This window comes from Alligator mississippiensis, chromosome 2, assembly GCF_030867095.1.
Source record: "Alligator mississippiensis isolate rAllMis1 chromosome 2, rAllMis1, whole genome shotgun sequence".
NCBI lineage: Eukaryota > Metazoa > Chordata > Crocodylia > Alligatoridae > Alligator > Alligator mississippiensis.
The window spans coordinates 49,792,276-49,820,115 of record NC_081825.1 but is presented as its reverse complement, the minus strand read 5'-3'; the positions used below and the strand labels follow the sequence as shown (position 1 = coordinate 49,820,115).

Genomic DNA, 27,840 nt, shown 5'->3' with positions numbered 1-27,840 from the left:
CCCATAGTCTCTGCCAGAGCTACAGCCAGTGAGTTGAGGGGAGGGGCCAGACCTGCTGTGGAGCAGACAGCCCCATGCAGCCCAGAGAGCATGGTGGGATTCTGGGGGAGTCTGGTTTATCTTAAACCAGCAAGGGGTCCAGGACAGACATTGCATAAACCAATTTGACTGAAATCAGTTAAGTGGGCTTGTCCCCCCCTCCCCTCTTGTCAACCAGCCCTCACTGCTCCAGCTAGGGAGCAGAGGAGTGGGGCCAGCCCTGGTCTCTGGAGCAGACAGCCCAGCCCAGCCCAGCCCAAGGCTCCCAAAACTCCTAGCCTTGGAAGTTGAGAGGAGGGGCCAGACCTGCTGTGGAGCAGAGAGGCCCACCCAGCCCAGAGAGCATGCTGGGATGCTGGAGGACTCTGATTTAACTTAAACCAGGAAGGGGTCTGGGACAGAAGTTCGATAAACCAGTTTGACCCAAATCAGTTAAGTCTGATACTACATTCAACCAGGTTTATCTTAAATCAGTTTCAGCCATCTTGAAACTGTTTTATGAGCATGTGTTCTGTTACAGATTTAAACTAGTTTCTGATCACTTAAATTGGTTTATGTGTAACTTCTGTCCCTAGCCCAGATGACTAATTGTATGCATATAGTTCTGCTTACTTACAGTCTTTGAGAGTTAACTTTAAAATTATGTAACTTGCAGCTATTGCAACATTTAGTTAAAATTTAATTAAATAATTCCACTCAATTTCATACTAGAATCTGGAAGCAATAGGTCAGGATTCAGAGTGGGGAGCTGAAATTTCTCAACTCTATGAGCTGATTATACAAGGACTTTCTATAACATATCCCAGTATTCTATGGGACTGGGACATCATTTATGAGAGATCCTATTGCTATTAATTTGGGACCCTCACAGAAACTGCACATTTGCATTTCCCTTGTTGGGGCACCATGTCCCTGTCACTTCATGGAGCATGTTTCTCATGGAATAAAAATAAAAATAAACTATTCTTATATGATGCCTAAATATTCTAAGGCCCAAACTGTGTTGCCTCTACAGTGTATTTTATTCTGTGAGCATCCCATTGATATGTAGTATTTTACCAAAGAGAAGGAAAAATACCATAACTTCAATACAGTCAAAGAGGATACAAACTTCATCAAAGCTAATAGTGGTTTCAGGGGCAATTTAAACCTTCCATCAGCCACCACATCAATGCTGCAAGCAAGACAATCTCTAGACAAATTCACAGACAGTTATCATAAAGTAGCTGGCATATAGAAAACTCCACTTCATTTTATTTCACAGTAAATTGCTCCTATAAGTTCCAGAAGGCTCCAGAATGCCTCTGCTTCATCAGTTACAAAACTTATTGGGGACCTAAATTCATTTGGAGCCTACAATTTGGACTGGAAAGCTCAGGAGCTGTACACTAGACTTTCCATGCATCTGAGCACCTACATGTCAAAGTTTGACCTAAGCTCCATTGTGATCTGGATTCAAGAGAGATCCATGCCTAACTCTCAAAAAGGCTCCAACCTGTTAATCTGTTCTTGGAACGCACTGAAAACGAAAGTGTTGACTTAAGAACCCAGCACAGCAAACTAGTCATATGTACTCAAGAAAAAGAAACCAGATCTGAAGAAGGTGGAACTGTCCACACAGGAAGTAGAAAAGGTGGGCTCTAGGCTGTTTTCAGTATGAGGAAATTCAAACCAGCAGCATCTATCTGGTGTTAGGACTGTTTATTTTTTATTCAATGGCTTTCCAGTTTAAAATGCATAAACAACCATAGAGACAGGGAGCAGAACTGACACTTCCCCTACTTTAAGTGCTTTAACCACGATGATACAGAGTTAGGCTCTCCCGTGCTTATTTTTCTCTTCTCATTGTCCATAATTCAGTCTTTCAGTAACTGCCCCATGAACTAAAATAGTCAAAACTTTTTCATCAATCTTTTTCTTCACAAAAATAATTTGGTAACAAAAGGAAATTTTCACACACACAAAAAAGTATTTGTATCAAAGCTTTCTATGGGAAAAATATTATTTCTGACCAACCCTCCTCATAACTACCACCACACCTTTAGGAGTTGGTGCCAGACAAGCAGTCTTTCAACACAAACTGTCTGCAACAAGATTACCACCTAGTGGAGAAGTAAATCCTCTAGTGAAGTAGCTTTTGTACAAAAAAAAAAAAAAAAAAAAAAAAAAAGAAAAGAAAGAAATGCATTGTATAACTTTCCATCCAGATTTCTCAAAGAGCTGTACAAACAGCAAGTACCACTATCTCCAGCTTGCAAATGGGAAAACAAAAAACACAGAAACATGTCCAAAGTCACAGAGAGAATCCACTGTAAAGTATGAATCCATTTAACATAATTCAAATAATTAAAAAAAAAGAGGTGTGCCTAAGGTTAATTTCTGATGTTCATCTAAAAAAAGTTATTAAGAACGTCTGAGCTCAACACTTGAAAAATCAAACCTTACAGTATAGCTGTTTATGTGGGGAATCAAGGAACCTAATTTCAGGCAGCCATTTTGCAAGTCAATGCCTAAGATTAATTGAACACTTTAAATTTAGGTTTTTGACTTGCACTGTAGTTCAAAAACCTTTATAGGAAACTTTCTAGACATGAACTATTATGGGATTCTATAGTTATTTTTAATTCCATGTGTATACACATTTCAAAAAAGAACATTGTTAAATGCTTATTCTGCTATAGTTATTTACATAGATAGATTTAAGTTTGCCACAAGCAAGTGTCCTCTAAATAGACATTGTGTTAAATATGGAGACTGAATTCAAGCAATGGGATACAAAAACAAGGCTTTTGTTACAAATCTCAGTGTAAGCTTAACTGTAGAGGTGCTATGATGCCTCATTAATTGGTCATGTGAAGCTACTTTGTTGCCTTTTCAAAAATTGTTTCCTCATGAGTAGGAAGGTTTGTGCTAGTGAAAGGCACGGCCGTGCAGGGGGTTCAGAGCCACATGGCAGCTGCACAGCAGTTAACTGGCCCAGTAGCAGCCGCAGTCCCATGGTGCTGGCTACAGGGATTTCAGTTCCGTCTCCTCCACTCTGCACCCCCTCCACTTTCTCAGAGACATTTGTCTGTTTACCAGTTCTCTTTTAAAGTGCGTTATCCATGCCAGATGCTTTCTTGGTAACTGGCCTAACAACTTCAGTCAGGAAACTCAGAAATGTCAAGCCTTCAAGATGCACAATAGCTACCTACTTCACTGCAATCTCATTTTTGTTAACCTGTCCTCCTACTTCTTCTTTAGCTTGTCACACTATCTTGTCTTAAATTAAACTATAATCTCTTCAGAGCAGTGCCTGACAGGCAGCATCTGTCTCAATAGGCTGCATAGGTATGCTGTAGCTTAATCAATTGTTATATGCCTAATGCAGGAATTCCTAAGTGGCATTCTCACTATTATGCAGGAAAGCAAAATAGATTATAATAATGTTTCTTTTTATAGGTCTCTGAAATGTAGATTTCAAACAAGAAAACAAACAAAAGAAACTCCTGTATTAGACTGAGATGAAAGATAATCTCTCATTATAATTTTGCCAGTACTCTTATGCCAAGGCAATGCTTTTGGCACAAGAATCCTGGCTGACTGACAGAATGAAATGTGCATAGAATATATGGTCAGATTCTCTTCTATGCCAGCTCTCCACTTGGTGGAAGAGGGTGAAAATAAAGGAGTATGTCAGAAAGCCCATTCATTCATGCTCCCTGATTTCCAAGGACTACCCATACCAAACCTAAGATACTTAAGAGAAACTTTTAGATGGCTCAAAGCTATGCTGCTGAAGCAGGCTTTTTATGCCAGTGAAAGGTGGTCACAGTCTGCTCTGACGTGTCTTTCCTCTATGCTGCCCTCTTTTTTCCCCAGTACTCCTTCTAGGTAAGGAGAGGAAAGAGATGAAGTGTGTGATAGTGCAGGGCCTAGCAGTGGCACAGTTACATTAGTAGGGAGTTCTCACCTCAGAGGGGAATTCTCTGCTAACCATTCATGGCCTCTGCATTGCTGACAGACATAAAGTACTAACTGCTATTCTGTAAAGTCACTAGCTGAAGTCTATATTTAAATGTAGCAAAAAATCCTCAGCCCTTCCCCATAGGCAGACAGTTCATCTGGGGGACGGTGGGGACCAGAATCAGATCCTGCTTCTATTAAAATAAGTAGCAAAAATCCCATTGGGAGTTTATCTAGTCCCTTAATATTAAGTAATAAGCAAAGAATAAGATGAAACAACACAAGACTCAAAGCACTGCCAAAAGAGTTTTGTTTCTTAAAGCAACTTCTCCCTTCCCTGAAAAAATAAAGATGGGTAATTTTTCCTGTAGCAGTATTTCTTCCCAGAAATATACAGAGCACATTGATGTGGGTGTCAGGTTTGAGTTACAAAAAGTCCCTAAACCTCTTAGTTATGAGCTTAGATATGATCCATATAGCATGAGCTCTTAGTGTGTATACAGCATGAATTTTGTGATCAGTTTGCAAACTCCATAATTGCAATGCAATGGTTACATGGTCTATATGAGTGGTCCTCAACCATTTTAGAATCAAGGCACCCCTTGAAAACTGGTGTTCATAGTTTTCACTCATTTTTTGATTACAGAAAAAAAAGATCAATTCTTCTGTTGGAAAGAACTCCAAAAGACCACTGCAGGTCAGAATGTTTTTGTCACTGTGGATTCCTAATTGAAATCTTTGGATATATCTTATAAATCCTATATAGGTGTTTGCACACCAACATGCTAATATTGTATGGCATCCCTAAAAAGATTTCATGGCATTCTGGTTGAGAATCTCAGGTTTATATAGTGCAACTGAGAAAATGTAATCACACAAAGCTTTGCAGTCCTTTTTTCAAAGACAGGTCAGTTACAGAGCAAAGGAAGTTATCACAGGTTTCACAGATTTCATAGACATTAGGGCTGGAAGGGACCTCAGAAGATCTTTGAGTCCAGCCCCCTGCCCCAGGGGCAGGAAGTCAGCAGGGATCATAGGATCCCAGCAAGATAAAATCCAAATGTCTCTTGAAGGCATTCGAAGTAGGTTGCTTGAACCACCTCCAGCAGCAGTCTATTCCAAACCTTGGGGGCTTGGACAGTAAAGAAGTTCTTCCTTACGTCCAGCCTGAAACGGTCATGGAGGAGTTTGTGACCGTTCAATCTTGTCATCCCTTGGGCCTCTCTGGTGGGATGACAATGTTGAACGGTCACAAACTCCTCAGGTTAGAGAGACAGGTTACAAAAAATTGCAAGCAAGTAAAGTAAGTGGTAAAAAAATTATCTAGGTCTCTAGTTGGGAAGCTATCACACTGATCTGCCAAAACATTTTCTGTCCCTGACATGTAATAGGCATTGTTTCACTCCTCCCCAACTCAGCAATCAACCTTGCCCTGTCCTGGCTGTTTGAAGGTCTATTATTTAATTAATTAAATGCCCTGAAGTGTTTCCATTGCTGAGACATTTGGGCCCTATTGACAAGACTTGAATAAACAATCACCCTAACAGCAGTGTCTGGATGTGTCTGGGTGTTCAGAGCCAAGCAGAAGCAACAAATTCTAGTTACTTCCACAATTACTAATGTGCAGCAGCCGTCACTTTTTTTCAGCCCCTCCACTCCCTATCAAGTCAGTGCCCAGGGTTGCTCCTATAACGCCCCTAGTTATACTACTGAATGCTAAACTAGTCCCAGTGACTTGACTATACCTGCAAAGTACCATCTATCTCTCCCCAGTTTGTGCAGCAAACTAAATGAAACACAATGGACTATAACCAATTCTGAGTAATACCTTTCCCTACAGGAAGTAATAAATTTCCCTTCCAGAGAGACCAACAGATATCTTCATGGAGGCCTTACCTGCTTCTTGAACTTCAAGAGGCCATACACAGAAAGGTTAGCGACTACGCCTTGATTAGCGTTTGTTGTAATGAGACATTCAAAAAAAGGAGGTGAATTTACATCTACATACAGCATTGGCAAGAGTGTTAGTGGAATACTGAATACAGTTCTGGTGTCCATATTTAATAGAAGCATGTTGGAGAAGGTGCAGAAAAGAGCCACAAAGATAATCTAGGGGCTGGAGAAAATGCTTTAATTATTTACTTTGTGTTTTCCACCTTTGTTAATGAACATTAGGTTTGTAATGGAGGTATATTACAACCTTTATTCTGGAATTACAGTGCTAGGCTAACCGTTTCCCCAACTGACAAGAGTAGGCCATGAAGCAATGAGATATCTCTTGGCATTTGCTGGACCCTCACTGTGTCTCTTACATGTCACAAAAAGACTTTTGGGTAAATCCCTGATGTCAGCTCTTTGCTTCTTAAACTCTCATTTCCTCCTTTTTTCACATAAGTTTTTGTCCTAGAATTTCGTTTAGCTGTAGAACTTCCTGCTTCTTTTTTAAGTAAAGGCTGACAACGGGATTTTTTTTTATCCCTCTGCTGGAGGCATAAAGTTCTAAAAAAAAAGGGAAACAAGATTTACTGCATTGTAGGGCAGGAGCGAATGCCTAGCAATTAATCATTTCTTTGGACCAATCAGCACCTCTAAACCTAAGCCCTTTAGCTTCTTGGCAGAGTGAAATACATGTATGTTATATGGCATAGACTATTTCACAACCGATCTTAAGGAGAAGAGCTACAATGTTGATTTTTGGAATAGAAATAATTACTATTAATCAACTAGGCTATCCAAGGATGTTTGGAGGCATGTCAGTATATTATTCACCATGACACACATTTTTCTGTGATGCTGATGAATCTTTTCCCTCTGCAAAGACTCCCAGCTGCCAGTGTGGAGATGCAAGTCATACTAGGCCTTATCATGCTACCTTTCACAATAATCAGTAGGGCTGTGCGAAATTTCACTGGCCATTTCATTTCAACAGTGTTTCGACTCATTTCAAGGTCAAAACAGCAAAATTGAAACAAAACAAAGGGCCTTGAAACAGCCTTGAAACAAAACGAGGCTAGTCGAAATGTTTTGAAAGTCGAAACGTTTCAACCATAGCACTGGGGATGGGAAGTCAGCCCAGCTAGATCCAGCTGGGCTGACTTCCCATCCCCGGTGCTAGATCAGGTGAGGGATGGGAAGTCAGCCCAGCTGGGTTGACTTCCCATCCCCAGCGCTAGGATTGGGGCTCAGGAAAGGAAGTCAGCCCAGCTGGGCCGAGTTCCCATCGCACGGAGAGCCCCAGCCCCATGATTGGGCTGGGGTTGGGAACTGAGCCCCAGCCCGATGGTCAGGCGAAACTTTGAAACAGGGTCAAAACAGCCTCGCTGTTTGAACAAAGTGAAGCAGTGAGGCTGTTTCAACTCGAAATGAAAGTCAATACAAAACACTGTACCAGATCTCAAAACTGAAGTTGGAACAGAACAGTGCCATTTCACACAGCCCTAATAACCAGCACAGCTGAATCAGCAGGCATAGTGTACAATGCAGCTTTTCAAAGGATGATAGATATTGTGGCTCCACCCTGGACATTCTTTAAGTTCAACCGGGCATTTTGAATGAGAAAACCACAGTTTTTCCAGGGGTACCTACTACAGCAGCATTTCACCCTCCCACCATAAAGTCAGTGCCTTAAAGCAGCGGGGGCCAAGGTTTTTGGCCAGCATACTACAAATTATCTCCACATACTCCCCAAGTGCAACTTCAGTCCCCTTCCTCTACCTGATCTGCTGCTCTGCTTTCATCTTTCTTCCCTGTGCTTCCTGCCCAATCTACTTTGCTTTCTGCTCCCTGTCCTATCTGCCATTGTGCTCCTTGCTCCTTCCCCAATTTGCCATGTGCCACACACAGAGACTGCCCAGGCCACAGGTGGCCACCTCTGCCTTAAAATAATCATCACAGCCCATTGGTTTTAGTTTGCAACCTAATGGCAACCACCAACTTTCACAGCCAAAACTACAAAAGCTGGGTGTCTAAAATTCAGTTCAAATTTAGGCACTTCAAAATTAATTTCAGACATGGTAGAGAGACAGGTCATAAGGTTTGAGGTTGACTGACACTAACATTGTGATAGGATTCTGTTGGAGATCTTTGAGTTGCAGGACAGTGCAACAGACTGCCTTCACTTCTGATATGGCATGATTTAGTAATAGTATAAACATCCTACATCATAGGCTATTATAGCTATTGCAGAAGCACCCTACATTGTCAGTAAAATTGTATTTTGAAAACAGAACTAAAGTAAAAATGGTTTTGTTTTCATAGATACAGAGCAGCCACAACTACCACTGATATGTCAGAAGCCAGTTGAAGATCTTTTGCAAATACATAAACCAGGGGTTCCCCAAAACACAGCCTGTGGGCCAAATCCAGCTTGCAAGCCCTTTTGATGAGGCCCACAGCCTAGTAGTACTTTTTTTTTTAGCAGTTAAACCTGGGGTTCCCAAATTGTAGCCAACAGACCAAACAGCTCATTAGCCTCTTTGAAGTGGCCTGGTTCTCAGGAGCACCCCTCTGAAATGTCTCTTCAGGAGTGGAACTTTGGAAACCCCCAGCCTAGACCATCTTTATTGCTCTCTTGCAGCAGTAACATGCTTTTCATGGCACAGGGTGTGGTGGTATATGGCTCTTAGTAGGTCTTCTTTATTGTTTAGACTGGAACAGTACATTCACTCACTGCTTGATACCATGATAACTCAGAGGCCTGCCTACCAGAATACACTCTGGTTACAAAGAAAGCTGCAGCTTGTGGTAAACTGGTGCTGCTGTTTTATAGACCCTGGAATTGCTCATAGAGCCTCCTAAAGCCCCATATCAATGATTCCTTCCAACCACATTCTCTGCAGGGCATTTTATGGTGCTACTGTCAATGCTCAGGTTAGTACAAAATCACATCTTTTGGGTGTCAGGGCCCTAAAGTACAGTGTGCTCCTTTGCTATCCAGCTCATTTAATCTCTCCTTAATTTTGAAAGATAATTACCTACCCTCTCAAAAAGATACTTTAATAGTTATTGCCTTTCCTTGCTCACATTTCCTGTGTGGAATCCCCTCAAAATACTTTATTATTAATAACTGACATAATCATTTATTATTCTATTTTGCCAGACATTATATGGTTTGTCCTGTTTATTTACAGAAACTTTTACAGGCTGAATGAATTCTACAATATGCTCATTTGGAGTTTATACCATGGTAGCTATTTGTAGGGTTCAGTGTTCTTCAGAGTCATCCTGCCTTCACCTGTGACTCCACCAGGAGTATGTAGCAAAAGAGAGTAGAGCTTCATTAAAATGTACCTAGAAGATAACCAGCCATACTTAGTGGAACTGGTACTGTTTTTTATGGTTTGTTTTGGGATGAAGTTTCCTAAGGAAACAACTAGTAAATTACTACTAAACCATACACTGTCTGCTAGTTTGTGAATGAGAGAGAAGCACTTTCTACCACTTATGCCTAAAAGTGCCACTATGCCGCTTACCTATTACTACTACAAGTTGTTGTGTCTTGGTGATCTCACAATGCTCAACCACAGTTTTCTCCAACCAAGGTCAGCAAGAAATGCACCTATGAAACTGTCAGTGCAGCATCTGCACTAAAAAGTTCTTTACATATTAAAAAAATATAAGTCCCGCCAGGAAAAAAAAAACATCCTGAAGCAGAAAGAAACATCAAGTGCTGAAAACAAGAAACATACATGGAACAAGCTCCAAACGGGCATATTATAGGATTCATTCAGCCTGCAATAGTTTTTTGTAAATAAACAGGACAAACCATATAGAGTCTGGCAAAATAGGATAATCTTCTATATACTAGCTTGTGAGTTAGAGAAAAGCACTTTCTGAGACAGGAAGAGCTAAGTAGTAGTGGACAGGCTCTCTCCTCCCAGGTAGCCTTTTGACTGAATCTACGTACAAATAGCCAGTTAAATTGGAAACTTGCCAACATATTCCCAAAGAAAAACTAGGTCATGCCAAGGTAATGGCTATGTTCTACTTTTAGCAGGAATGGAAGGAACCTAATTATGAGCCTTTTTCAGTTTCTGTGTTAAGGGGAAGGTGAGTTATTACAGAATAGCTATGGTCATTGACAGAAATAAACACCTGATGAAAATTAAATCTTGGTCTGGTATGATCATGAGACGCTACAATGATCCGGACAGTTTGAGAACTGAATCGTGCTCCTCTCACCCATTTTCTTAAGCCTCCTCCTACTAAGGAAACTTTTCCCTTAAAAATATCAGGTAAAAGTTTCAGGTCCCTTTTGTGGTTTCCAAATAACGCAGGTTGTTGTAAATGAGACTGTCTAGTTTGGGGCCACAATAAACAAAATATTCCCATAACCACAATTTTAATTATTTCCATCCTGTACCATTTTGTTTTGCTTTTCATATCTAAACAAATACTGACATTTTCAGTCGTGGCCAGAATTTCCAGGTTTTTAGGAATAATGGCTTTCAGCTCCATTTATACAGGAGTGAGTAAAATATTCTTATATTTGTTGCTTTGCTTTGGGTTAAACTGAAAGCTACTTTGAGTTACAGAATTCTTGCAACCCCAGATTGCTTAGAGCAGTGGTTTTCAACCTGTGATCCACAGCTGCAGACCATGTTTAAGAGGTCCATGAAAGATGACTGTGATCAAATCAGAAGTATGTGAATAGTCAACTTACAATTCAAGGAGGCACACACTTCCATTCGAAATTCCCAAAGGCGTCCACACCTCCGTTTGAAATGTTTTTGGGGTCCACAAATGGAATGGAAAACCATCAGCATAGATGAAAGAGACATTTCTTGGCCACTTCACGAATAAAAGAGTTGACTGATTCACCCCATGCTGTCATATAAAACTAAGGTGGTGTTTCCATCACATGTTGCTTCCAAATGCAGTGCCCAAGGTCTACCCTAATCAGTTTGTTTTACTGCCAACATTCTTTTCCCCCTCTCTAGTTCTAGAAAAGCAGTACTAAAGAAGGAATATTTCATAACAGAAGATGTGTGTGATCATAAGATACACTGCAAGCCGAGTAGATAGATCTAAGGTACATTTGGCCTTCAGGATTCAAGCATTCATTCAAAACTATTTATAGACTATCCTGTTCTATCTATGTACTTCTTTGACCATGTCATGATAGCATGTGAGCAATTTGGACAAGGTTCTATGGATAAATGTGTTATCTTTTATTAGACCAACTAAATAGTTGGAAAAATTGTTCTTTGCAAGCTTTTGAATACAAACACCTGTCTTCAGGCACAGGGAGAGTTTGTTGCCCAAAGAAACTTGCCTATGTGCTTAGACCTGTCACAACCCAAGGGTGTGATTTTTTGTTTGTGTGTGCTTCGGCACTGCTAAATTATTTTCCTGCTGTTTGTAGCTTTCTTTGCAGGGTGTATTTCTTCGTTGCAGCACAGAAATGCACGTTGCAAGGAGTTCCCGCCATTTGTATTTAAATTCGTGCCCCACTATTGGTCAGTTCTAAATTATTCCTATGTGGTGGCTAGCGATTGGCTTGCTAGCCGTATAAGAGGCTTGAGTGGTTTCCGCCCAAGTTGGAGGACTCCACGAACATCAGGAGGAGGAGACTTCATGTCTCGTGAAGATCTCTAAGCGCTGCGGAGCCTATTGGACCCAGCATGAATATCAAGAAGGCAACAGGGGTCTGATCAGCCTCTAGCCTCTCCCCGTAGCCAAACGATCCCTCGACGTACCCTTCCCTGTGCGCCATGTTCCCAAAGTTCCATGGAGCCTAGCAAACTTTGTGTGAGTGAATTGTGAGTGAATCCAGAGCTCTGTCCGAGTCCTAAAACTAGGATTTAAGCGAAGTATTCCTGGAAGCTTTCCAGCCTGCACTGCGACCATCTACGGTGTAAGTAAACAATCTTAAACAACCATTAAGCGTCCGTGCCTAATTCTAGCGTGCCGCCTGCCTTTCCCAACCCGGCATGTCCGGGCTGCTGGCCACAGCCCGCCGCGCGGAAAAAGAGCCTCGGACTGCTCCCAGCCCGCACAAGACCAACATGGCTACAACTAACAACCCTTAAAATCTTTAAGGTGTTTTTCCTTGTCACACTTCAAGTGAGGCAGGGATTTTAATCCTAAAATTTCTAACCAGATTGTAAACCAAGACAGAAAGAGAAAATGTGTATGCCTATTCAGCAAAAGTGTCATGCTAAGACAAGCCGTACCTGCGGCTCCCACTTAAGCTCTGAAAGTATTGGAGCTGCTTGGGTGTCACTGTATGTATGTACCAATAATGTAGAACTCATCAGCATGTGCACGGGGCCACAGTAACCTGATTACTCTGGTTTGGGAACTAGCGCACACAGAGCAGGCATGATCTGTTTCAGCATGGCAATGCCTTGTACATGGTAACAGATAATATATAGTAGACTGGGGAGGGCAAAATACAGCCCGCAGGCTGGATCCAGCCTGCCAGGCCATTCTATCTGGCCTGCAGTGTCCCTAGAAAATTTAGTAAATTAATATTTATTTGCTCCTGGCTGCCTGTCAAAGATGACAGGAACCAGGGGCAGTAGGACCCATAGGGAGCTGACAGGACCCAGCAGCCCAGCCCCACCCCACCCCCAGCCATTTCCCTGCCTTCCTGACCCTGCACTGCTCCAGCACCACATGGCCCCAGGCTGCATTGCCGAACTGGGGAGCACGGGGCCGAGGCCGGTACCCCAGGACCAGGAGTGGGAGGGGTACGTGTGTAGGCAGGGCAGAGGATGTGTGTGTGTTCGTAGGGTGAGTCCCACATGCACACCCCACCATACACATGCACCCACACACCCCCTCGCACTGCCATACATGCAGGTCCCCACAACCACAACCCCTCACACCACTCTCCACACTCGCTCCCCCCACAAACCCTATACCCACCTACACCCCACATATCTATACACACACCCACGTTCCCTCACTCCACACTTATCCACCCCTGCAGGCCCACCCACGCCCTCCCTCACACCTCACGTAACCCACACACCCAAAGCCCCCCAACAAAACTATACCCATCCCCCACAATATACAATAGTGAGGCTTCATTTTAAGCTATTGTGCAATCACCTCTATGTACACTACACAAACGCATGTAAATCAGGACAAAAATATATTTTTAAATCAAATTAATTAATATTGTTGGTTTTCTTTTAGAATGTAATTTGGTATTATTCTGGTTCTGAAACCCCTCACTGAAAGGAGGACTTCCAGGGGAAGGGGAGGGACTTCTGGTGGCAAAGGTCAGGGATTAGGGGTGGGACTTCTGGTCACAAGATAGTGACCAGGGGGGCTGGGCACCTGTTAAGTGGTGGGGCTACCCATGCGGCCCTTGACAGCTTGCCCAAACTCAGGATCAGCCCTCCACCCAAAATAACTGCCTGCCCCTGTGGTAGATCAAGGGACTGAACCCAGTCTCAGGTATCCCGGGCCAGCACACTGACCTCTGGACCATTTATTTTTCTGTCAAGCTCCTATGCCACTGAACTCAAAATAATTCTGAAACCTACAATAAAACCCTATCTTGTCACTCGGTGTTTATAGAACAGTGACATCATAATCAGGTATTGCTATACTTAAATTTGAAGAAACTTCAAGATACAGGTTTCCCGATAATGCTGAAGTGTGCAACAGATATATATGAGTCATGCAAGTGCTTGCTTACTGAATGATGCACACCAAACATGTACCTTGGGTTGCTAGACACTGGAAAGTTGTTGTAAAGGGGATTAAGACAGGAAGAGAAAAAGTGACAATATAGCTATTCCAATGAGAACTCCTCAATCAGGATTAAATGATTATTCAATAAAGAAACATGATTCTTAGTCAAATTTAAGTGAACAAAGAGTATGCAACTCACTGTGGTAGGCCTTTAGTTATAGGTGCCACATGATGGTATCTGTGGTACCACATTAAAAAATATTTTAAACATAGGGAAATACTCATGAAACATTGCTCGGCTGTTACTAAATTAGTCTGATGTCTCCCCTACATGCATAATGCATTTAATTATGTTTTTATATGAACATACAAATATTCATCCTCATCTCCAAAATCATTTGAGTGATGAGGAACAGCAGGTCTGTCTATAATTCTTTGTTACAGAAACCCTCTATTTTTCCTGTTAATAATAAAAACCTGGACAACATGAGTTAGATTTTCCAAGTTAATTTTTTAATCTAGTCACCATAACATTTGTTCCATTATAAGATTCCTCCATGGAAATGTAGCATAGTCCACCACTGAGCTCTTGCCTTAGGATTCTTGAAGCATATTCCAGGTACATAACTGAACCTAAAGGAATCATAGTAGCACAGAGAAGAGAGAAACATCTACTCCCTGAGAATCAGCTTACTCCCCAATTCACCTTCCAAATACTTGGTGTTCCATAGATAAATGATGTATGCCCATTTTGATGTATGTTCACAGATGTAATCTAGTTTTTAAGTGTTTAAACTAAAGACAATTGGGGGTAGAAGAGCATTAAAGTTTGAGTTTTAGAAAAAAGAATAGGATCTAGTATTGGCAATGATGCCAGTGAAAGAGAGGCTGGAATGAATCCAAGATGGATAAGAAGTGCCTAGAAGAAACAGCTATTCCTATCTATCAGCAAGGATGGGATATACCACTTTAAATCCATTTGGCTTAGGAAAAAATACTGAAAAAATAAACTCTGGTTTATTTGTAAATGGAAAGGAGGAATGCAGACATTCAAAGATCTTCTGTTTTTCAAATACACCTGTAAGTAGGATGCCTAGCCTGTTGGCTTCTGTAGGTGGGTTTTGCTCCTTGAGGAGCTCCTCAACCAGTCCTCCCAAATAAAGTCTTTAAGTGAAAAATAAGCAAATAAAAAACAAAACCAGGCCTTTCTCCCCTGTCCCAGGTACTAAGAAGGGATTCTTTCAGCTCTGGCCTCAGCAGAGCAGCCTAGCCCCTCCCCATAACAAGCTATTCTGCTCACAGCTTGCTTCCTCCTCTCTTGCTTACTCCTCTGAGAGCTTTTTAAAATGCCTAGCAAGACACTCCCTGCTTGTCCAAATACTCTGCAGCTGGACACTCTCAGAAGGGCTGGCCATTCCTACTTAAAGGGACAGATCACCCTGTTACAATCAGTTATGAAAATCCCAGCCCCATTGTATTCAATGGCAGAACAGCCGGGGACTTCAGTGAGGCTCAGGTTCCATACAGTATTCTCAGAGGGGTCCTCTTTTAAAATTAAAAAACAGAGTTTAATGGACATAATCTTATGTAATACTTATTCATTTACCAAAATAATATAAAAAGGCAATAATACATAGATCTATTCTGAGTTTCAATGTATCAGGCTGATCAACATGGAATGAAACCGTGTGACACCTCACCAACAATGATGAACCTTGGCCCTTTCAAGCCATCATTGTTTTTGCCTTAGGTACTAAAAAATATGAGTGAAATGCAGAAACTGATACAAGTGTATAGATTCAGAGATGTTAGGGTCGAAAGGTCAATAGATCGTCGGGTCTGACCCCCTACATAGACAGGAAAGAGTGCTGGGTCTAGATGACCCCAGCTAGATGCATATCCAACCTCCTCTTGAAGACCCCCAGGGTAGGGGAGAGCACCACCTCCCTTGGGAGCCCATTCCAGACCTTGGCCACTCGAACTGTGAAGAAGTTCTTCCTAATGTAGTCTAAATCTGCTCTCTGCTAGCTTGTGGCCATTATTTCTTGTAAGCCCCGGGGGCTCCTTGGTGAATAAAACCTCACCAATTCCCTTCTGTGCCCCCGTGATGAATTTATAGGCAGCCACAAGGTCGCCTCTCAACCTTCTCTTGTGGAGGCTGAAGAGGTCCACGTGCCCCAGTCTCTCCTCATAGGGCTTGGTCTGCAAGCCCTTAACCATATGAGTGGCCCTTCTCTGGACCCTCTCCAGGTTATCCGCATCTCTCTTGAAGTGCGGTGCCCAGAATTGCACGCAGTACTCCAACTGCAGTCTGACCAGCGCCCGATAGAGGGGAAGTATCACCTCTTTGGATCTATTCGTCATGTATCTGCTGATGCATGATAAAGTGTCATTGGCTTTTCTGATGGCTTCGTCACACTGCCGACTCATGTTCATCTTGGAGTCCGCTAGGACTCCAAGATCCCTTTCCACTTCCGTGCCACCCAGCAGGTCATTCCCTAGGCTGTAGGTGTGCTGGACATTCTTCCTCCCTAGGTGCAGCACTTTGCATTTCTCCTTGTTGAACTGCATTCTGTTGTTTTCTGCCCACTTGTCCAACCTGTCCAGGTCTGCTTGCAGCTGTTCCCTGCCCTCCGGCGTGTCCACTTCTCCCCATAGCTTTGTGTCATCTGCAAACTTGGACACAGTATATTTCACTCCCTCGTCCACGTCGCTGATGAAGACATTAAAGAGTATCGGTCCAAGGACCGAGCCCTGCGGGACACCCCACTGCCCACACCCTTCCAGGTCGAAACCGACCCATCCACCACGACTCTCTGGGTGCGACCCTCTAGCCAATTTGCCACCCACCCGACTGTGTAGTCATCCAAGTCACAGCCTCTTAACTTGTTCACCAGTATGGGGTGAGATACAGGACCCCTCAACACGAGAGGTCTACTGCCTGCCCGGAGCAAAGATTCAGGATGTGACAGAAGTAATCCAGGCCAGGATCAAGCCCACCGATTATTACCCCATGGTCCTAGTCCATGTGGGTACTAATGATGTGGCCAGGAGAACCCCTGATCACCTGATGGCGGACTACAGTGCTCTGGGTGGCGTGCTGAGGGAGTTTGGTGCACAGGTGGTATTGTCTTCCATCCTACCAGTGAACGGACGCGGAAGACGGCATGAGAACTGCATCAGAGAGACGGAACAGTGGCTTCGGCAGTGGTGTCTCGAGGCAGGCTTCGGCTTCCTGGACAACGACCCACACATTACGACGAGGGACATGCTCAGTTGGGATGGGCTTCACCTGTCCCCCAAAGGTAAGCATGTGTTTTCTTCCAGGTTGGTGGATCTCCTCCGGCGGGCTTTAAATTAGGCTCTTCGGGGGAAGATGAGGGCGGGGGAAGCTGTGGACCACCAAACCATGTGGCACCCACAAGGACAGCCCAGCCTGAAGAAAGAGAACATTGGGAACCTGCAAGCCATGGGGCGGCCAGCACTACAGCACAGGTAAGCAACAAGAAGGTAAGAAATAAGGGGCCCCTTGGGATTCGGAGCGGGGGGGCAGCAAAGGCACCTGTCGCAGGGCTCAAGTGCCTATATACTAATGCTAGGAGCATGGGGAACAAGCAGGATGAACTAGCGCTCCTGCTTGCAGAAAGCACCTATGACTTAGTAGGGCTAACAGAAACCTGGTGGGATTTGTCCCACGACTGGGCGGTACATATTGAGGGTTATAGGCTGTACAGAAAGGACAGAGTGGGGAAGAAAGGGGGAGGGGTTGCGCTGTATGTCAATGAGCAATATACATCGACCCTCGTCAAGACGGAATCGAAGGATGAGGAAGTAGAAGGATTGTGGGTTAGGCTACATGGGGGGCAAGGAGAAAGGGATTTGGTGGTAGGGTCTGCTACAGACCTCCACATCAAGGGGAAGAATTAGATTTGGGGCTTCTGAGGCAGCTCTCAGAGACCATAAAAGCTAAAGAGGCGGTAGTCATGGGGGACCTAAACTACCCAGACATCTGCTGGGAGACACAGACGGCAAAGTCCCACCGTTCATGCAGGTTTCTAACCTGTGTACAAGACCTCCACCTGACACAGGAGGTACACGGTCCCACTAGAGGGAATGCCTTACTGGATCTGGTATTGGCAACGGGGGATGACATGGTAGGGGACCTACAGATCAGTAGCCATCTGGGGGACAGTGATCACCAAATAATAGAATTCTTCATAAGATGTCGAGTGGGTAAGGTAACTAGTAGGGTGAAAGTGCTAGACTTTAGGAAAGCTGATTTCAATGAACTCAGGCGATTAGTCAAGGACGCACTGCCGAGTAGGAGTTTTGAAATGATGGGAGCCCAAGAAGGGTGGCTGTGCCTTAAGGAAATGATCCTTCAGGCACAAATGGCGACGATCCCGATGCGAGGAAAAAGAGGGAAAGGGGCCAGGAGGCTTCCTTGGCTGAGCAGAGAAATCCAGGGCAGCCTACGGGCCAAAAGGGGGGCAGATAAGAAGTGGAAACAGGGAGAGATCACCAAAGACGAATATATGTCCTCTGCTCGCGCTTGTAGGGAGGCAGTTAGATGGGCCAAAGCTACCATGGAGCTGAGGATGGCATCCCAAGTGAAGGACAACAAGAAATTGTTCTTTAGATACATAGGGAGTAAAAGGAAGGCCCAGGGAGGAATAGGACCCCTGCTAAATGGGCAGAAGCAATTGGTGACGGACAGGGGGGACAAGGCTGAACTCCTCAACGAGTTCTTTGCCTCAGTGTTCCTAAGTGAGGGGCACAAGTCTCTCACTGGGGTTGTAGCGAGGCTGCAGCAAGGCGCCAGACTTCCATGCATAGACCCTGAGATGGTGCAGAGGCACTTGGAAGAACTGGATGCCTTTAAGTTGGCAGGCCCAGATGGGCTCCATCCGAGGGTACTGAAGGCACTGGCCGACATCATTGCACAGCCACTGGCAGGAATATTTGAACGCTCGTGGCGCATGGGCCAAGTCCCAGAGGACTGGAAAAGGGCCAATGTGGTCCCCATTTTCAAGAAGGGGAGGAAGGAGGACCCGGGCAACTATAGGCCAGTCAGTCTCACCTCCATCCTTGGCAAAGTCTTTGAAAAAATTATCAAGGCTCACATATGCGAGAGCCCGGCAGGACAAATTATGTTGAGGGGAAACCAGCACGGGTTCGTAGCAGGCAGATCATGCCTGACTAATCTAGTCTCTTTTTATGACCAGGTTACGAAACGCCTGGACACAAAATGTATATTTTATCACTACAATTAATTCAATAACCCAAGAGCAGCAAAGAGGCAACTCCTTTGCAACTCACTCCCTCACTCTATAGAGGATTATGCTTGCTCACTTGTGCAAAGCGCTTTGTCCTCCTCAAATAAAAAGTGCTGTATCATCACTCTCAGGTTCGAATGATCTCTTAAAAATAGGTAACTAGCTAAAGCTTGAAAATATGTACTAGGATCCAACAGGGTGGTACTCTGATAGCAACCAGTTTCATTACCTGAAAAAGAAAGGAGGCTTTGGCAGGGTGAGATACCAGGTGTCAGAACTCAGTTGGCTAAGGAGTGTTGTTTACTGTTCGAGTCAAGACCCATGTGCTAGTAAAACTTTTTCTTGTTGCACACAGCAGAGTTAGCTCTCGCCCTATACATGTTTACCTAGTCAGCTGAACAAGTGAGGCAGCAGTGACCTTGCTGCTCCACATAGACTGACTCCTAAACTGGTAGTATAACCATGCTCGTATAGTGGAGGGTATGCTAATTAGCATACTTGGAAGGTAACTGGCACTGTCATTCAGCAGTGACAATTAGCACATCTGAAGGGAGAGGGCCTATGCAGAGCACATGGCTTGTTTGAAGGTACTGCTGCCTAACAGTAGGTTTGCCCTTAAGTCTCTCTTCTATCAGGTCTATTGCTACTCTGGATGGTGCCTTGATCTGCTAGCAGTGCAAACTTGCACTGGTAACCTAATCATCTCCAATAACATCCTCCCTTTGCTAAGCATCTGAAATGTCAGCTGCTCCCAGCGCTCCAGGAACTCTTAAAATCATGTAACGGATCTTCCTTCTTCCTGGACAAGAACTAATGCAGAGGGACAGCTGGCATTCTTCAGAACTTTTTTCCTTCAACAACAAAGATCCTGCAGGAGCTGCATTGTCAGAGTCCATTGGGAGTTCTCAGCTGAAGATGAGACGTGAAGAGTGTGCACAAAGTAAAATAAAGTAAAAAACTACTTTTGAGTTTCTGTCTTACCTCTGCATGGAAATGCCTAATTTTGCAAAGGTTGGCAAGTTGGTATGCGATATCTACACCCTTCCTTCTTAACCCTTTGAGCCTCAGACACCTAACAGAAAATCTGTATAGGGCAAAGGGGAGAAAATGGTCCCATAGATGCAATATTCAATGTAGGCAAGCTTAACATAGGTCCTGTACAGTGGATAATCTGGGCTAATTTTTTCAGCCAGGTAGACCATTTGAACATTAGCAAAATCAGATGCACAGGACTTCCCATAGAAAACTCTTTTCCTCAGCAGAATGAAATAGCTATGAACATGTGGATACTGGAAGCTGAAAGTTAATGTCTGCCTACTAACCATACTTACACTCCCTGGGAGTTGTCTTAGTCCCCAGGTGCACTCAGCATCTTACTGTCCAAAGGAAAACAAATTCTTGAAAAATGCCTTGGCCCGGAGACTCTCCCGCCTTTTGTGCTGGGAGCAAAGCAAACACCAGCCTTGGAGTCGCACAGAAAATACAGAGTCTTAGCCAAACTATACAGCTGCAAATCCTAAGATCTCAACTAGGTTCTTAACACAATTAGGAAAGTCTGATGCCTATTCATTAATAACTATTTAAAAATCACACTATGAAATTGGACAAACTTAATTTATTAGTTTCAGAACTATTATGCAGACAGCTATATTTTTGTTCCTAGATATAAATGTGCAAACAAATTCAGGCATCAATAATTTTTTTATTGCTTTTCTGTTTAAAAAGCCAGTGTATGAATAATGGCACCAAGCTGGCCAAACACAACATTGTTGAGCAGTCAAACAGTAAGAGGTCCAATGGTGTAGAGATTTAAAAAAAATGTGAAGTATGAGCTTCAGTACAGTTTCTCAATTAAGAACAGAATTTAAGAAGTAAATGGATTTGTAATATCTGCCTTGTCTGGCATTTCAATACTAGACAAGCATGGAGTGGATTTCTGATAACAAGACATGTCTGAGATATTACAGAAGACAATCAAAGACTTAGAAATAAAAGAGCAATTTTTTCCTTTGTTTTACAAGGAAGTATTTGATCTACACATGTTATAGCATTCAGGATGCACCAGAGATTTACATGAAGATTTTTTAAAAATCTTCTTCCACAATATGGATTAAAGAAAAATATGCTCTTCTTCAAAGAGACTGACAGTTTAGGAAAGTCATATCTCAAATATAAATCTCCACTATACCAGCATTTTGATGTCTGCCACACTGTGTTTAGAGATGAAATACATTTATGGTACTATTTGCTCTCATTCTTGAGTAACCAAAACAATGAATATTCTTGGATACTGTTGCACTTTTAGTTGAAAAAGTAGTGCTTTAATTGGCCTCTAAACTACTTTCATTATAATAACGAAAAAAGTGAGAGCTTTTGAACATGTAATCTTACTTAAAAGACACAGTGTAAGGAGACTGAGTGAGGTTCGAGTTCAAACTTCAGCACAACATCCTTTATGCAGCAATTTAAGTATGCCTGGCATAAAATCAAGCTCTGGAGTGCCTCCACCATTTCAGGAAAAAAAGCCCTAACACACAAAAGGACGGGTGGGTATAGAGTGCCCGATGAAATGAAAAAAATAAGTGGGTGTTAGTTTCCCAGCAAAAGGATGTCTTGCATCACACAGCAGATCAGGAGTAAATAAAAAAAACCCCCACTTATAAGGTCTGAAGATAAATCCTATACAATGCTGTAAGAGAGAGACTCCACCAAGACATTGTCAGTATAAGCAAAATCTACTTAACAGGCATTGTCTGTTAAGTACAATGCAGTTGCCTTCAACAATACATTTTTCAGATAATGTCTATCAACAGTAGCGAAACAATGGGTGTTAAACAAAAATGTATTAAAACAATGTGTTTATGAAAACAGATTCCAGAAACCCTACAATTAGTTGTAGCTAAGTACAATGAAGTTAATTTCTCTAGCAACCGCTAAGTTAACACTTCAAGTACCAGAAAGCAGTTATCAGAGGCCTAAACAAGGTGGCTTTTGGAAACCAGCCAAGCTGCAGGGGATTACACTGTCAGAAGTATATCAAGTCCGGTCACAAATCTATCTGTGAACACTACTAATGTTGCAATCCCAATAAGGCAGAAGAGTCCGTTCAGAAGTTTTTGACTGCTGTAATTCTTCAGCCTTTTACAGTGCATGCTATTTAACATGGAGTTGTTTAAATGTAAAATGGAATACACGGGACCAACATGAAGCACTTAGGTTTATAAGCACTTATGGAAGAGTCCATGACTGCAGATCTTTACAGTGTATTGCCTGTGAGTGCACAGTTATTTCATGAAAGAGAAGTTTCTCCTGCCCGCTCTTATATTGCATTGTATGATCCATAATATTCCACAAGTGTCTATAAATTAACAAGCAAGAGCCTCCTCCCTGAGAAACATGTTTCTCATATTTATTCAGTCACCACTCCCATCTTTCGCTTGGCTATGGTAAGGCCTGGAAAAGGCAGAGAAGAGAATATAAAATCCCAATGGTGACATTACAAAACAGTTTTTCCCTTTGTCTTTGTTGAACTTGTCTGCTCCGTTACAACTGCAGCTGTCAGTTGGCATCCATGTGATCTTGCCTAGTAAGTAAAGGCTTTCCACTTGGACTGCCTATCTGTCTGCGCAGCTCTTTCACTGTCTGCAGCAAAGCTTCACGCTCCACCTCTAAAGCAAGAATAGATTGCTTCAACTTCCCCTCGTTGTTCAGCAAATTCTCCACCATAGCTTCTAAGTTTTGGATTTTTCCATTTGCCACCTTCAAAATAAAAAGAAAACAATAATTCCCTTAAAAACAATAAAAATAAATAGTAAAAGTCATCTCTCTCCCTCCAGGCTTCAAATTACCTTTAAAAGGTCCCAGGTCAACTTTAACACACATTTTCTAATAAAGCAAAAACCAGCAAATATGGAGAACAGAATTTGGTTTCACTGACACTTATATTTTTTATGCGAATAGTAATCACCGGAAGACATTCTGTGACTCATGTAAGGATCTGAGTCTTGCCTCAGTGCCTTAAGCAACTATATTTTGTCCTAGGCAACTAAGTTTGTCCCTAATGCACATACTCAGAAGTGGTTCAATACCACCCCAAAGGTTTCTAACAGCACTTATGCCACACAGAAGTCCTAGGCAAGCCTCCAAAATATTATATGGCCAAACACCATGACCAGAAACTGTCTGACCTTGCACTGAGACAGTGGTGGTAGTGTTGTGAAGGCATCAGCCCAGGACAAGGGAAACCCAAGTTCTTGGGCTCCTGACAGGATCTGAGCTTTAACCTCTCACATCACAGGACAGAGTTCCAGTCATGAGGCCTAGCAAAGTCTTGCTGTTGTGACTCAGCAACTGGGCAGACAAGAAAAAATGGATTCTGTGGTTCAGGCAAGTGGCTGCTACTGCAGCAAGGGAGGTAAACTCTTGCCTCCAATAGTATTTATGAATTTTTCATTACAGTCATTCGGAAAACTGCCCCAGCTGCACTGGAGGCAAAGAGGAGGCTTTTTTACATGCTGCACCAGTTTAAAAAGCCATTCAGATAGCTTTAAACCTCCAGAGACTAAGGGAGGCCTACACTAGAAGCCAGGTCTCCCATGCTTTGCACAGGAAAGAGAAACAGCTTCCTTAACCTGCCTGGTGGAACAGTGCTGTTGTCTGCATAGATATCTATATGCAGAGTCACTTGGAAGAACTGGATGCCTTTAAGTCGGCAGGCCCGGATGAGCTCCATCCAAGGGTGCTGAAGGCACTGGCCGACATCATTGCAGAGCCACTGGTGGGAATATTTGAACGCTCGTGGCGCACCAGCCAAGTCCCGGAGGACTGGAAAAGGGCCAGTGTGGTCCCCATTTTCAAGAAGGGGAGGAAGGAGGACCCGGGCAACTATAGGCCAGTCAGTCTCACCTCCATCCTTGGCAAAGTCTTTAAAAAAATTATCAAGGCTCACATATGCGAGAGCCCGGCAGGACAAATTATGCTGAGGGGAAACCAGCACGGGTTCGTGGCAGGCAGATCGTGCCTGACCAATCTAGTCTCTTTTTATGACCAGGTTCCGAAACACCTGGACACAGGAGGAGGGGTGGATGTCGTATACTTAGACTTCAGGAAGGCCTTCGATACGGTATCCCACCCCATACTGGTGAACAAGTTAAGAGGCTGTGACTTGGATGACTACACAGTCCAGTGGGTGGCGAATTGGCTGGAGGGTCGCACCCAGAGAGTCGTGGTAGATGGTTCGGCTTCGACCTGGAAGGGTGTGGGCAGTGGGGTCCCGCAGGGCTCGGTCCTTGGACCAATACTCTTTAATGTCTCCATCAGCGACGTGGACGAGGGAGTGAAATGTACTCTGTCCAAGTTTGCAGATGACACAAAGCTATGGGGAGAAGTGGACACGCCGGAGGGCAGGGAACAGCTGCAAGCAGATCTGGACAGGTTAGACAAGTGGGCAGAAAACAACAGAATGCAGTTCAACAAGGAGAAATGCAAAGTGCTGCACCTAGGGAGGAAGAACGTCCAGCATACCTACAGCCTAGGGAATGACCTGCTGGGTGGCACGGAAGTGGAAAGGGATCTTGGAGTCCTAGTAGACTCCAAGATGAACATGAGTCGGCAGTGTGACGAAGCCATCAGAAAAGCCAATGGCACTTTATCGTGCATCAGCAGATGCATGACAAATAGGTCCAAGGAGGTGATACTTCCCCTCTATCGGGCGCTGGTCAGACCGCAGTTGGAGTACTGCGTGCAATTCTGGGTGCCACAGTTCAAGAGGGATGCGGATAACCTGGAGAGGGTTCAGAGAAGGGCCACTCGTATGGTTAAGGGCTTGCAGACCAAGCCCTACGAGGAGAGACTAGAGAAACTTGACCTTTTCAGCCTCCGCAAGAGAAGGTTGAGAGGCGACCTCGTGGCTGCCTATAAGTTCATCACGGGGGCACAGAAGTGAATTGGTGAGTATTTATTCACCAAGGTGCCCCTGGGGATTACAAGGAATAATGGCCACAAGCTAGCAGAGAGCAGATTTAGATTGGACATTAGGAAGAACTTCTTCACAGTTTGAGTGGCCAAGGTCTGGAACGGGCTCCCAAGGGAGGTGGTGCTCTCCCCTACCCTGGGGGTCTTCAAGAGGAGGTTAGATAAGCATCTAGCTGGGGTCATCTAGACCCAGCACTCTTTCCTGCCTATGCAGGGGGTCGGACTCGATGATCTATTGAGATCCCTTCCGGCCCTAACTTCTATGAATCTATCTCCTCAGGTCAGAAGTAGTCTTGCTAGGATGGATATGCCAGGAGAAAAATCAAATCCTGAGCAGATGGATGCATCCAAGCAAAGGTTAAAGTTCATCACTGGTATGAGTGGAGTGTCATGGGCTTTCTATGTGACTGAGGATCAGTCTCTGAAGGAGTGCAGGTGCTGTCCACTGAAATGAATGGGAAAGTTCTGGGGTTCTACAAGGCAAAGCAGAATGCACATAGAGGGGACTAGCTGCAAACTACTTCTCCACTGAACGTATAAGAGAACCACGTGTCTACACAGGCAAAGAAGGATGCCTCCCTGATCCTGGTCATGTAGGCTAGGACTGTTGGCATTAGACATCCAGTGGATGAAACTGGATGTAGCTTTCAGTTTAAGTACTGCTGGTTCCATATGCTAAATACTAATAAACTATATTGTCTATAATAACCCAATTTTACCCCCTGTCTAACCTTGGTTATTTAGGCTCTTATGTGGTTAAACCAAGAATAACACAGCAGAGAAGATTAGAAAGTTAATAAATCTACAAATAACAGACTATTATATCTCTAAATTAATTGGCTGTAGCATTTTAATTAAGGATAGTATCTTTATTAATCTGGGACTTTATTCACTACCTAATTAAAACTTCAAAGGTATACAGATGCAGGAGCACCATGACTCATAAGGAAAATGAGAAGTAACTTGCCTAGCGGTAGCCATGTTTCAACATGTGCTGCCCACTTGCACATGCAACAGGGATATTCTGCCATAGGTTCAAGCTTGGAGCGAGCCTCCTTGGTCAGCAGCGTGGCATGCATTACCCTGAGATTTCTCATGCTTTGTGCTGAAGGTTTAAAGGACAGAGGGTACCAACTGCATACCTCTTTTATGTCAATCCTAAAATGCCAGGAGTACAAGACTGACAGAGAGGATGTTGGGCAGGTTATGGACCATGCACATACATATTTTTAAGAGTTCTGTCAGGTAAAAAACTCATTCTCCTTTGAGTGATTCTGTATATGCACATTCCACTACAGGGATTGGGGGTGTGGAAATGAAGGGCCACCGAGGGTTGAGAAGATGGAATAGGATCCTTCACAAGTGGGACCACCTTAGTCAGATGCTTCAAAAATTGTAATTTTGTTTGCTAGGAAAACATGCTTTGACTGTCTACAAATGATGTGCCACAACTACATCTTGTGCATCTTGGCCTTCCTTTGCACTGCAGCAATACTGCAGAACTTCAGGCGTCTCACATGACATGAAGAAATTTAACCAGTTTGTGCCAAGGAGGTTCTCTCATTTGGCTTTTCCTATAGGCGAGCAAGCTCAGTCGCACCAAAAGCAAGGTAAGTTTCTTGGATGTAGCAGGTAAAAGAATCAGAACCATCTTAGTCATGGCAGATCAAATGATCTCACATCATTGGCCTGAGTCTTGTCTGATCTTGCAGAGGATAGGCATACATTATTCCCTCCTACTGTTCATGGAATCAGGGAAGCAACAGCTTGGGATGGAAGACTCCAGAAATTTGACATCTTTGTTGGTGGGTCTCCATGGAGCAACCCCTGTTGCAGCAAACATCCTGACGAATGGAACCTTTGACCTCCTGCTCATGATTCAATACACCTGTCTGCACAAGGGGTTCACCAGGCTGTACTTGAAGGCCAGTACCTCCAGAGCAGAGGTCTGGTGTTTGATGCATGAATTTCACAGTCTGATTGCTTTCTGACACGTGGAAATCCCGTCCTTTTTTGCCGATGTAAAATGTAACTACCATATGATCTTCATTTTCTGTAAATATTTAAACGTCCTAAAATGTGCAGCGTGGCTCCCACTGTGCATGCTGGATCTGGCATTTCTGTGTGGGGAGGGGGCAATCCATGCATCTGGCCCATGGAGCAGTCTTGCACCACTCATCCAGCCTGCAATGCCAAATGAGTTTGACACCCCTGATTTAGGTACTTACCCCTGGGTAAGTAGGACTTCAACAAGGTAGGACTTCAGATATATAGCCTCCTGCTCCCCACTGGGATTTCCAGTGGTCTTGTCAAGTTTAGACTTCTGCCTGGTCCCAAACCAGTCAGATGAAATTCAACAAGGACAAGTACAAAGACCTAAACTAGGGGCATAATAATTTCATGCACAAATTTAGACTTGGGAATGATTAGCTAAACTGCAATACTGCAAAGAAACTGGTGGTCACAGTGGACCATAAACTAATACCAGCCAACAGTGTGCTCTTGCTGAAAAAAAGGCCAACAGCATACTGGGTTGTATTAGCAGGAGTGTCTCCTGCAAAGCAAGGAAAGTGATTTTTCTGCTCTATACAGCATGGGTGAGGCCTCTTCTGGAGTACTGTGTCCAGTTTTGATCCATGCACTTGAGAAATATGTGGACAGATTAGAAAGGGTCCAGAGACAAAAATGATTAAAAGCCTGGGAAGCATGACTTACGAGGAAAGGCTGAAAGAACTAACTGAAAGGCTGAAAGATAATTTAGTCTGGGGAAGAAAAAACTGTGGGGGCACAGAAGGGGAAAATTTGATATCAGTCTTCAAATACCTGAAGGGCAATTATAAAGAGGATGGAGATGGACTTATATGTAGCTGTAGGGGACAGGATTAGGAGCAATAGCCTCAAACTGCAGCAGAAGAAATTTAGGTTGGAATTTAGAATTTTTTTTTGACTATGTGGCCCC

General features: G+C 43.5%; 1 protein-coding gene across 10 annotated transcripts in view; it reads right to left on the bottom strand.

Moving 5' to 3' along the window:
- Window positions 1–20,508: 20,508 nt before the first annotated feature.
- The window catches only part of TBC1D1 (TBC1 domain family member 1), a 191,676-nt gene continuing 184,344 nt past the window's right edge, over window positions 20,509–27,840 (bottom strand). For all 10 annotated transcript variants that reach the window (XM_019480505.2, XM_019480526.2, XM_019480519.2 and 7 more), the window contains one exon: window positions 20,509–22,667. In XM_019480505.2, coding sequence (XP_019336050.2) covers window positions 22,467–22,667 — 201 coding nt within the window. In that variant the 3' untranslated portion in view covers window positions 20,509–22,466. The remainder of the gene's footprint in view (window positions 22,668–27,840) is intronic.